The sequence below is a fragment of the Anastrepha obliqua genome, chromosome 1 (assembly GCF_027943255.1).
Source record: "Anastrepha obliqua isolate idAnaObli1 chromosome 1, idAnaObli1_1.0, whole genome shotgun sequence".
NCBI classification, from domain to species: Eukaryota; Metazoa; Arthropoda; class Insecta; order Diptera; family Tephritidae; genus Anastrepha; species Anastrepha obliqua.
The window spans coordinates 131176284-131189569 of NC_072892.1; the positions used below are offsets into that span (position 1 = coordinate 131176284).

General features: G+C 35.9%; 1 protein-coding gene across 1 annotated transcript in view; it reads right to left on the minus strand.

The window, feature by feature from the left end:
* Positions 1-10590: 10590 nt before the first annotated feature.
* The window catches only part of LOC129236123 (uncharacterized), a 51634-nt gene continuing 48938 nt past the window's right edge, over positions 10591-13286 (minus strand). Inside the window, exons 2-5 of the mRNA XM_054870340.1 lie at positions 11918-12087; positions 11586-11856; positions 11224-11508; positions 10591-11145 (exon numbers count right to left, since the gene is read on the minus strand). Of these exons, the coding sequence (XP_054726315.1) occupies positions 10795-11145; positions 11224-11508; positions 11586-11856; positions 11918-12087 (1077 nt within the window). The 3' untranslated portion in view covers positions 10591-10794. The remainder of the gene's footprint in view (positions 11146-11223; positions 11509-11585; positions 11857-11917; positions 12088-13286) is intronic.

Here is a 13286-nt window from a genome sequence, read left to right on the forward strand (position 1 = left end):
TTGCGCTGTTCTGTATAAAAGAATGAATACATTTATTGATGCTTAATTGTTCGTAAATATTGTACAATAAATGATATGATTTGTATATACCATAAGATGTGTGCTGTTTTTTGTTTGCTTATTGTTGTACAGCCTAAAAGTAGGCAACGTATTGGTGCTGCACCATACAGTGCGTTGATGAAAAGAGGAACCAAAAAAGTTTGAAGGGCCTTGTATTTGGTGTACGTCAAGATTTTGCGTTGGCGCACAGTGGCTTCAAAGCGATGAGGTAAAATTTTAATATCTTCTAAGCGCTTAGCCCAATCGAGCTGAAAAATTGGTGCTATGAAACTTCACGTGTTAATAACATCAAGATTAACCTTTAACGGTCGAAAAACCCCGCTACGGGGTGGTGAAAAGAATTCAGTTTTCATTTTATTTATTTATCATCGCTGCAGTTTTCTTTAACAAATATTGCAACTTTGTACATCCCTGGTTTGTTGATCATACACTGAAAAGAAATACTTACCCTAATATAACGTTTTAAGGCGTAAATATTGTGGAATATTCACAACAGATCTGTCGCATTGATATTCAGTGTAGTTTGCGATTTAGAAGCTTACAGCGTGCAAATATAATATTTTTTGGCGTGTTCCAACTTTGGAGTATTTCTCTTAAAGGGTTTTCCAATAACAGGCGTTATTTTGATTTGTCATTTTTTGATATTTGACAAGTAGAAACTACGCTATTAATAAAAATGGAACGATACACGCTTAAACAACGCAATGAAATTATTAAAATTTACTATAAAAATGGTGAAAGTTTGGCAGAGATGGTTCGTAAAACTTGAACATTTTTGGGTCAGCTTGGTGAAGCTCCTTGTCGGACCGCAATACAGTAATTGGTGAAAAAATTCGAGTTTAGTGATGTGAAGAATAAAACCCGTGCACGTCGCTCAAGAACAACCGAAAATCGAAAATATTGCTGTTGTAGCCGAAAGTGTTGAGGAAAACCCAAGTTTGTCCAGCAAAATTGTCGGATCTGGGGCTCAGAAAATCCAAGAGTTATTGTTGAAAAGCCTCTCTATTCTCAACGAGTGGCTGTTTGGCGCGGTTTATGGTCCGAAGGAGTCATTGGACCTTACTTTTTCGAAAATAAAGCTGGAGCAACAGTTACGGTTAATGGATTGCGCTATCGAGAGATGAGTAAGGGCCATATTTTCCTTGATTTTCATTCAAATTATTTAAAATGAAGAAGCCAATATATTTTTTTCCAAATTGGCAGACAGTTTATTTATACATTAAAATATGTTATATACATTTTTTTTTTTAGTTTAATAATTTAAAATGGCGGATGTACACTCAATTCTTCCAAGATGGTCGCAGCGGGGCTTCTCAATCGGCGAGCATTGTAGCATCGGCGTCAGTGACCTCAATTCGAAAGACCAAAAATTTTTTTGTTTATTAATATCATAATTTCTATAATTTCATATGAATTAAACAAAAAAGGTAAAAAAAAATCGCGGAATAAAATGCTTAAAAAAAAATGAATTTTGTCGCGAATTTTCCTACTATTTTAGCTTCGAAAAAACAATTTTTTCGAAAAATTTTAGATAGTAATATCATAGAAAAAATGTGTGCAAAATTTCAGGGAGATCGGTCAATAATATATTATAGTTTGAGAAAAACGCGTCTAAAGTCGGCAACGTAACTATACCTCTCCCAGCGCTCGAACGCAAAAAATAGAGTCGTGACGGTTGACGATCTATAATATAAGAAACACTTAAAACTACATTCCACAAATTTTTTCACATATTCTTAAAGGATTATATTAACATTTCATAAAAAACAAATTTTCGAAATTTTACGGGTATCTGTCCCCTTAACGATTTTTTATGGCCAGAATTGGAAAATGTTTAACAAGACGGCGTTACGTGCCACACAAGCAACGAAACCATTAATATTATATCAAAATAAAACCTCTTATTGGAAAACCCTTTATAATAAGGTTTAGTTTATTTTTATTTTAAAAATAAATAAACAGAATAAAAATTTCAAATAATATATCATGGAGCAAATACATAAAGACGAAGGTTATGAAAATAACAGTAGTGAAGATGAGTGGATGTTTGATTTACGAAATATAGATATGAAAAGTGTTTGCGAAGAATTTCCTCAATGTGAATACAGCTCCGATGATAATAGCAGTTCTGATAGTGATGTGGTGCAAGATAAAAGGAAAAAAGTTCGATGCCTTTCAAGTAGCAGTGAAGTAACCAAAAATATTTCCAATGAAGATCTCAGTCAGGATGGTAACGATTGGGTGGATGTTACAGAAAATTACCCCAACACAACTAAAATACCTTTCGCAACATATCCTAAGATACCAGGCTCCAAATTCACCAAGCGGTAACAGAACCATTACATTTTGACGTGATAACGTCTTATAATTCGATTTAACAGGCTGCACGCGCGAAAAAATGTGTCGTTACCTTGCTCATTAGTGTTACCTTGCTCATTGCCGTTACCTTGCTCATTTGTCGTTACCTTGCTCATTGCCGTTACCTTGAATGAACTGCAAGCGAAAGCGCGGAACGAACGACAAAGCAAACAAAGCAAACGAACGGCAACGTTAGTGAGCGTATATATGTATGTATATGCGCATATATACATATATAAATTCACGTATTTGTATATGCATATGCCTTCTTATTGATTATTATTAATTTGATTTACTTGAAGAATTTAAAATAAAACCAAGTTTGTTAATAATACCTGTTGTTTTAATGTTATTATTATTTTTTGACGTGATAACGTCTTATAATTCTATGTAGCCGGCTGCACGCACCAAAAAATGCGTCGTTACCTTGCTTGAACAGCATGTTATGTTAAGTTATGTTATGTTATGTTATGTTATGTTATGTTAAGTTATGTTATGTTATGTTATGTTATGTTATGTTATGTTATGTTATGTTATGTTATGTTATGTTATGTTATGTTATGTTATGTTATGTTATGTTATGTTATGTTATGTTATGTTATGTTATGTTATGTTATGTTATGTTATGTTATGTTATGTTATGTTATGTTATGTTATGTTATGTTATGTTATGTTATGTTATGTTATGTTATGTTATGTTATGTTATGTTATGTTATGTTATGTTATGTTATGTTATGTTATGTTATGTTATGTTATGTTATGTTATGTTATGTTATGTTATGTTATGTTATGTTATGTTATGTTATGTTATGTTATGTTATGTTATGTTATGTTATGTTATGTTATGTTATGTTATGTTATGTTATGTTATGTTATGTTATGTTATGTTATGTTATGTTATGTTATGTTATGTTATGTTATGTTATGTTATGTTATGTTATGTTATGTTATGTTATGTTATGTTATGTTATGTTATGTTATGTTATGTTATGTTATGTTATGTTATGTTATGTTATGTTATGTTATGTTATGTTATGTTATGTTATGTTATGTTATGTTATGTTATGTTATGTTATGTTATGTTATGTTATGTTATGTTATGTTATGTTATGTTATGTTATGTTATGTTATGTTATGTTATGTTATGTTATGTTATGTTATGTTATGTTATGTTATGTTATGTTATGTTATGTTAATGTTACCTCATTCTCTATTGACATGTTCAGGTGTTACAATACATATAGGTATATGTACTAAGAACTTAGTCTATCTACAAAAGATTTCCACATATTCCGATTGCTGGCTAGGAATTTTAATTCATTGAATGACTTTTTGGATTCCTGGTTATTCTCTATATCCATACAAAATATCTATCAAACAAATAAAATTAAAATTTTCTTTTGAAAAATGCAACCATTCAACCAGTATTTTCTTATGACGTTATCACGTTAAACTATCGTCAGTAAACCGACTTTACAGACAACCTCTTTTTTCAGTTATTTTTTACCGATGAGCTAATAAACAATATAATAAAGGAAGCAAAGACTATGCAAATAATAAAATAAGTGCGAATGTATTATCTAAAAGATCTCTGTGGAGTACGAGGAAATATGCCGGCAAAGAAGAATTTCTTGCTTTCATAGCAACTATTTTGAGCATGGGTGCTATGCCATTATGCAACATACGAGGTGTGTTCAAAAAGTATCGCGAATTTTGAATTTTCGCAGGTTACGTATACTCGAATTTCGATTTTTTTGTGGCTACCTTTGAGAAGCTACCTTGGACCAAAGCAACGTTTATCGGTGGTACAAAATGTTCTCAGAAGGCCGAGAACATGTGAATGACGAAAAGCATACCGGACGCCCGAGCACTTTAACAATCACCGTTAGAGAAGTTGCTGAGGACTTAGACATATCGATTGGCTCGTGCCATTCGATTTTTTTCAATGATTTGGACATGAGACGGGTTGCCGCAAAATTGGTACCGAAACTGCTCAATTTCGACCAAAAGCAGTTCGCATGAACATTGCTAAAGAGCGAAAAAAGCGTGCCAAGTTCGGTCGAATGTAAAGCAAAGTTCGGTCAATAAGCAACGTTTTCTTCGATTGCAGGGGCGTTGCAAATCATGAGTTCTTGCTATAGGGTTATGCCTGCAAGTTATGCGCAATTCGCGCGAAACAATCCGCCAAAAGCGCCCGGATTTGTGGAAGCACAGAAATTGGCTCTTGCATCACGATCACGCCCCTGCCCCTGCGCACACATTGTTGCTTGAGCGCAGCCTTTTAACCAAAAACAACACACTAAAGATGGCACAGCCACCGTATTCCCCAGATCTGGCCTCCTGTGACTTTTTCTTGCTCTCGAAACTGAAGAGTCCCATGAAAGGACGAAGCTACTCTACGATTGACGAGATAAAGACGGCATTGAAGGAGAAGCTGAACAAGTTAAAAAAATGATTTTTTGAAGTGCTTCGAAGATTGGAAAAAACGTTGGCACAAGTGCATAATACCTCATGGGGATTACTTTGAAGGGGACAAAATGGATAAAATATTACGGAATAAATAAATAATTTTTGAAAAAAAACAAAAAATTTGCGATACTTTTTGAACACACCTTGTACATGAATATTGGTACACTACTGAAGCAAGTCATATTCCATTTTATGCAAATACCTTTACTAGAGATGAATTCATTCAAATTTTTTGGACGCTTCACTTAAAACAAACACCAATCGCTGCCAAATCTTTGAGACCGCGCTTACAGCAAGTAAGTCTGTATCTAGAATATTTAGATGATAAATTTTCCACTAATTTTCTACCAAATCAGCACATCAGTGTCGACGAATCTGTTATAAAATTTAAAGGCAAAATAAGCTTCATCACTTATAATCCGAACAAGCCCACTAAATGGGGTAGCAGAGTTTATGTGCTTGCTGATGCACGTACTGAATATATTTTTAGTATCCTCCCATACGAGTATTATGGAAGTCTAACTTCAAAAGAATTAGCCAATCCGTATTTACCTGTAACTGCCAGAATACCTCTAACATTATACAAAAAGTTAATGGATAAAGTCCCCACTGGGCAAGGTTCTCAGATGTACATACATATGTATACCGACAGTTATTACACAAGTATACCATTGGCAGAAGAACTGTTGAAGAAGAAATGTTATCTAACAGGTACAATAAAATGTAAAAGGTACAATAAAAAAGACAAAGTTTACCACGTCTATAAAATCAGTTTTTTCCATAAAAATAAGTTGTTACTTAATGCCTGGAAAGATAAAAGAGAAGTTATAGTGCTCAGAACTTGAGGCCAAGCGACGATGCGCATACTGTTACGAGAATAAATCGCGGTAGTAGTGTTCTGACTGTTCAAAAACCCACCATAGTTTTAGATAGAGCAGATCTAGCAGATAGAGCAGCTTCTTATCCGTTTATGAGGAAAAGTTTTAAATGGTGGCGGGGATTAGATGTATCCGTAGTAAATGCATACATTCTGTATAAAGATACCGTAGTACAAAGAAGTGAGATACCTACAGCTCATCTACAGTTTGTTAAAAAGTTAATTCTTCACTGAGAGGAGATTTTCGAAGAAAAAGAAACCCCAAGGGAAACGTCATACCTCCGAAACTGCAAATCGGCTTGATGGAAAATTGCATATTCTTCGGTTTGTAAGTAACAAAGACTGTCGAGTATGTTCTGATAGAAAGATTAAAGACGGTCGTAAACGATTGTTCAGCATGTCCGGCAAATCTATCACTACACACAGGCAATTGCTTCGAAAAATATCATACTTTTAAATATTATAAAAATTAGTGTCATTTATAAAATTATAAATCAAGCAAATATATTGACTTCATATCTAAATAAATCAATTTAAATGTTACAATAAGTTTTCATTCTTATAAACGTTTTAGACTTTCACCGAATTTTCCGTCATCTAATGGGCGAATATTATATTACAAAAACAGCTCTCGGCGGTTAAGGGTTAAAATAAATTTAGAAAATAAAAATCGCTCAACCAATATGATTTCCGTACTGTGTAAATTGCATTATTCTAATAGCTGAGTGGCAGTGTCGTTGAAGTGTATGTTGGTAAGATTTTAAAGCTGAGCTCTTTAACAGACTCTGATTCGACTATAAGCGAATTTGACAGAATCAGATGATGGCCTGTCGGCACATGGGGTGTTTACGAAACAACTGAGATTGGACGAGTGTGTGAATACATGTGAAATGATCATGCAGTAAGGCTGACTGAAAGACTGAAGTTATCGGAGATTCAAACGCAGGTGTGCTGGTCTATCCGCAAGGCAGATAGAATGAAAAAGACAGAAAGCGCAAAAAGCTGAAGCATTAGCTAAGGCAAGTACTCAAGCTCCGTCAACTTCGAGGCAAAGGAGAGTAAAGTCGATCGACAGAAGTCGGAAATGCCTATATCCTCGACCCAATCCAAGGCAGATAAGCCTTTACCTGAAAAGGCAAAGGCTAAGGGACCTCAAATGTCGAATGACACTCTTCTCTCAACGTGTAGCGAATCATTCGCGGGAGTGGCAGCAAAGGCAATGACGGTAGAGATACCTTGGTTAAAGTGCAAGCGTACTTGCAGATTTTGGATGAAATGCCTAAAAAATCTGTATTTTGGTTCGAGGTGCTTATGATACCTTTCGAATAACGGCATACTAAAAACGATAAACGAGTAAGACGGGTTAATAAAAAGTAAAGTACTTAAAAAATGGTTTTTTGTTAATTCGATTTGTTAGGTTAGGTTATGTACTGTGGTTGGCACTGTCTATGAGGGTATAGAGGGTTACTCAGGTTTGTAGGCCTACTATAATAGCTCTAGTTAGAGTTCGAGTTCACCCTCTAATTTGTAGTGTAGTGAAACCACTACGACTCTGTAATAAAGGATACAATTTTGTGGTTGGCTACGGATTCTACGATCTTCACGGCAGAAGTCCTTAGAAGGAAACTGCTTATGCCTCCCACGTGTTCCCTATAGGTGCTACCCGGAGAATTACTGTTCTAATGGAAGGCCGGTCTAGACCATTGTACAGAAACATAAGTAAAAACACTCTCAGCTGGGCGTCGAAAAATGAGATCACCTGATTCCAAAACGCTCTTTCATTTAAAAAGGTTGCATAAAAAATTATTAAATTTCAGAGAAAATTGTATCAAGATGTCTAAAAATATCATACAAATTTAAATTGTACAACTCAATGAAATGTTCTTTTTTTTGCACACCCGGGTCTAGCCGGACTGACTACAGGACGACTAGAGCTTCCAGGCATCTCCCTAAAATTTAATTTTCTATCGATTTATGGATATCAACTTTTAAAAAGGATCCTCGACCGAAAGTTTTAAAAAAGGTATCTAACGTTGGATTAATGTTACCATAGAAATTCTAATTGATCATCTATACTTGCTCTGAACATCCTCATACGATACATCATAAGAAATAAATCGCTTGTTTATACCATTCATATCAAAAGGTATACGATATCAATTATGATACATCGTGAGAACTACTCTAACTGCTGGCATGGAAGCTGCTATGCAAGCACTTTCTTTTCATATGAATACAGGAGATCTTACTGGACACCTTAATATCTTGAACAGGTTCAACTTGCAGTATGCATAACCCAGGCGAGTAACCGCACGGAACCTGTACTCAATTTTATAAAGAGATATAAGGTTATCTTCCCGTCTAGGGAAGAGTGGAACACTAATCCAACATGGCTAATTGATGACTCACAAAAATGGTACACAGATAGTTCCAAAACGCTCCAAGGAGTAGGAGTAGGGATGGTAGGGCCTAGAGCACACAAATCTCTAACACTAAGTACAGATACCACAATTTTCCATACGGAACTCTTCGCCATAATGGAAACAGTGGAAATCATATCCAAAAGAGGATTCGAGAAAAAAAAATTTAAACACGTTCCGACAGCCAATCGGTTCTCAAAGCCTCACATTCAAGTCAAAAGTCCTAATAGAGTGTAACAATGCACTCAACAAACTGGTCACTCATAATCAGGTCTCACTGATTTGGGTACCAGGACATGAGGGGCACGAAGGAAACGAGAAGGCAGACTTTCATGCCAAAAAAGGGGCAGAAGCGCTATTTATTGGACCAACCCCATTTTTCGGCTTTAACAAAAATAATACGAAACAGGAAATCAAAAAATGGATCCATTCTAAAATCAGGGAACACTGGAACGGCTCAAGCGGCCTTAATCACTCCAAACAGTTTTTGAACTTCAATGCACATAGAGCAAAATCTGCTCTAACCTTAAATAAAAAGGGCCTCAGATTTTTCTCTGGAGCACCCACAGGTCACATTGCTTGTAATAAACATTTTAACACAATAGGATTATCTAGTACAAGATTATGCTCTGCTGTGATGACGAGGAGTCCGTGGAACACTTAATCACCAACTGTGAGGCATTAATCCACAGGAGACACAGAATCCTGGGCTCGAACCTACTAGTAGAGGAGAAAGACCTACAATTGCTCCCTCCTAAGGAGCTGGTTCGATTCCTCGGTATATAAAACAATTATAATTAAGTAATTAGGGGCGCACAATAGATCAATCTGGTCGCAGTGTATAAAGGCCTTAGCCTAACCCGTACAACCATTACCATTGCTAAGATACATCGTATGCTTTTGATCACATGCCATGAACTATTAAATTCAAGGTTTGACAGCTAATTCGTCAAATTTACTTAGAAGTTGATAATGCGGGAAACAGTGAAATTCGCGGAATGACATTTGAATATTCATGATTTTGTACTATATTTATTTGATTTTTTTTCTAATATTTTTCTAACCTGGTCGAATTTATTATTCTGTGCAACATACGCATTCCGCAAATTCTTCATTTTGCACCTCTCTATTCAACTCGTTGGAGATTTGGATTCATGAATTGTTTTCAAGTTTAAACATCTTGCAACATCTTGATTGCATTAAAGCAGCGGAGCGCTTTGCCTGTCGGCATCAGATGAATTTAAAATTAAATTGTATGCGATGAAATTCCCATGAAAAAATTGTCTCTTTGGTTGACTGTTTCGTATGCGAGAAAACTGCGATCTCGTATGCTATCAGCAATCGCAGCTATACGCTCAAGCAAAAAGACTAAGCACTCCCTCGCTTGTTTGCCTATCAAACTCACACCTACATACATAGGATGCCGTCACAAAAATAGGAAGGAGACAAATGTTTTTACCTGCAAGTTTTTACAAAAGGCTAGATTGCGAAGGATATAAATCTAGTTCTAAAGGGTGAACAGATTGGAAGATCCTTTTCCTTCCAATTGGGTTTTTATGACAGATCACGCGTGACTACTCTCAAACCAAGGCGCATTCATTGAAGGTAGTGGAACTTGACCAACAACAATGTTCTGCACGTTTGATTGTTAAAGCAAAGTATTGAGAAACTAGAAAACAAGTAATGAATTCGCCTTGTTTCATTCTGAGCTGACAGCCACATGGACACGGCGAAAGAAAAACAAAAAACACAGCTGATTTATCAACACCACCTTTAATAGATTCGCCTTGTCTCATACTAGGTACATACTTTTTTTCGGTATTCATTATCATCATATTCAGTTTGAATGCCAGGAACTCTAGTGCTCTGCTGGCGAGTCCTCTATAACGTCACAGCCGAAGTTACTCTCACAATTTGATGGTCAAACTTTGTAATCTATCATTCTTGCTTTTACCCAATGTCTTCCCAATCTTACGAAAAATCAACTAAAGAAAGAAAAATTTTAATAAATTTGTTGGCACCGCCAAGAGCCGTTGTGGCTAGTCTAGCTCTTTACTTTCTTCTCTTTTTACCTTTGTGTCCTAGTGCCCTGTGGAGCGGCATTTAATAGCATTTAACAGCTGGGGGAAATAAATAATGTAATAAATATGAGGGTGTGACGCTGAGAGCAGGATAATTAAAGAAACATATCACTCATACCTTTAAATAAAAACGTCAACCTTCACTCACTGCAGACCTTTGAGAACAAAAAGAAAAATTCAAAACGATTTCGCCATAATAACTCGAGTCGATTGATGAGCTCAACGAAGTAGTTATATATTTTTGATTAATTGAAACAATTTTGGAAAAAACTCATTTGAATTCAGTCTGGTAACCTAAAAAAGTGAGTTCAATTAAAAACGTGGTTCAACTAATTTTATTTATTGTGTTTTTTCATCTGATTTTGTTCTTTTCGACGGTCGAAAGTAAACTTAAGCAAATTATAAATTAAGATTTTCCAACAAAATTGGCAACTTTATAAAGATTTACAATTTTCTTTTTATCGGGCTCATTAAAATACTATACACATAAATTTACACAACTCCAGAGAACTCACGTTCAGTTTCGGCTTAATAGTACCCAAATGATATATCGTGCAGAGGTTGAGCATTGCCCTGTGGCAGAGCATAATCTCGCGCCAGTTGATCCAACAAACTACCGCCACCACCACCAACACGTCCTTGCCCCTGGGGCTGATGATTGATCTGTGGTTGGTAGCGGGGTAGCGGCGCTGGTGCAGCCTGTTGTACGGGACGGGTCTGTGGCGCTGGTCCAAACTGCGCTGGCTCCAATATTGGGCGGCCGCCAGATGGTGGACCTAAAAAGTTATTAGCGCGTGCGCTTGCAGGAGCAGGCTGAGCCGGTGCGGGTGCATAGACAGGCCGAGAAATGCGTACATTAGATGGGCCTTGTCCAAAGTTCTATGCGCAAAAACAAACAAAACGAATAAAAATCTGAGTTAAAAAATTTATTTGCTTTGGGTGAACTTTATTGTCTACCTGTGTTTGTGAGTAGTCTGGCTCGGGGCGTGGGGCATTTTGCAACGGCGAGTATAAAACATCGGTGGTGCGTTGTGCACCTGGCACTTGTAATCTTTGGGGCGCTGGTCCGGCGGATGCATGTTGCGGTGGTGGAGCATATTGAATGCGACGTGGTGGCTCTGGTGCTTGCTCAGGCTCTTCCTCGTATTGCAAATATTGTGGTTGAGGTTGCGGCTGTGGTTGTGGTTGTGGTTGTGGACGTGGCGCTGGTGCAGGACGGGAATGTTGTGGGCGTTGTGGACGCTGAAATGAAAAGAATACAGAAAGAAAAACGCTCGAGCAAGTTTAGAAGAAATGTGTATAAATCAAAATTTACTTACATAAGGCCTCTGCGGACGCACGGGCTCGTCCTCATACTCTGGCTCGTCCCTTGCCGTTTCATCCACCAATGTGGGCGGTGCAACAGTGATGCCTTCACCAGATGGCTGGAAACCATATTGATTTGCGCCATACTCCACCACGCGCACTTTACCTGTTTCATCGACATAACCATATTTGCCCTTCACCTCACCGGTCGCCAGTTTGGTTTCGATTTTGAAAGAGCCATCGGCGCCTTCATAGCCATATGTATAGGAACCATCTTCATTGTGCCTATAAATTAGAATATTTATGTAGTAAAATGAATATAATCGGGAGCTTTCAATTGCTGTACTTATTTATTTGCTTCAGAATTGGCACAGGTGTGGGCCGCGGGGCATCTGCCAAACCAGCGCTGGGACGCAGTCTTATTGGTGCAGGACGCGGTGTGTTCTCTTGATAGTCCTGATAATCTTGTGCGATGGCCACGCCACATATTAATGCTAGAAGCAGCAAAGGTTGTAACTGCAAAGAAAAAAGCAAAAATAACAAATAAGTTATAAAATATTAAACAAAAAATATAAAATACAAATTATCAAATATCAAGTTCAAAATATAAAATATAAAACATAAAATATAAAATGTAAAATATAAAACATAAAATATAAAATATAAAATGCAACATATAAAAAATAAAATGTAAAATAAAGGAAAATTCTAAAGCTTGTGGAAAAATTTTTGGAAATCATAAAAATAAAGTTCTAAAGTATGATATTTTGCAACGTATTGCTGTTCAAATGGCGATAAAAGTTCAAAGTATCGACTGTTGAAATGGCTATTTGACAAATTATTAATTTATCCGTATGCATTATTAAAATGTGGCCACCCTATTTAAGAATATATTCAAAATATTTATTTTTCGTAATTCAATCGTTGGCTCCCGTAAAGTAGTATAATATCAATTGACTTGTTTGTTACATTGAATTAAAGACCCCTTCAAACATGTGGCAACCATCTCCAAAAATGTTTTCTAAAATAAGCCTTCAACAATGTCTTTCCTTTGACAACCACACTCAATTACTTTAATTATTTCTTATTAATATAATTATTTCATTTATTTATTTAAATTTTTGAACCGGTGGCAGCACCACTCAAAAATATATTTCTAATTGAGATTTTTCAAACATCTTTCCTTTGGCACTCGTATTGTAACATTTCATTTATTTTATTATTATACTTCTAATAGAACTCAATTTTTCAAACAAGTGGCAACACTTCTCAAAACTATTTTTTAAAATAAGCTTTAATAATTGTGTTTTATTTAATATTCATTCTAAATTATGTTAATTGTAGAATTTATTTAACATAATTTTTCAACCGATGGCAACACTATTCAAAAATATATTCGAAATAAAGATTTTTCAAACCTCTTTCCTCTGACGCTCATAATGTAATATTGATACCCATATTTTAATAAATATGGTTTTTTTTGTATACCCAGAATATTAATTCTACATTTTCTACAATTCTTGCCACTACAGAATTTTTAATGTACATAACTATGACCGAAAGGAATTTAGGCTGTCATATTTCTTCCAGAATTTGTACCCAAAAAAATATTGTAATGTAGAATTTCGGTCCGCTTCCACGAAAAACAATCCACATTCGTCCAGCTATGGCAGTTTTTGGTCTGATATAAATCCGACCCGTTCCAGTACTGTATG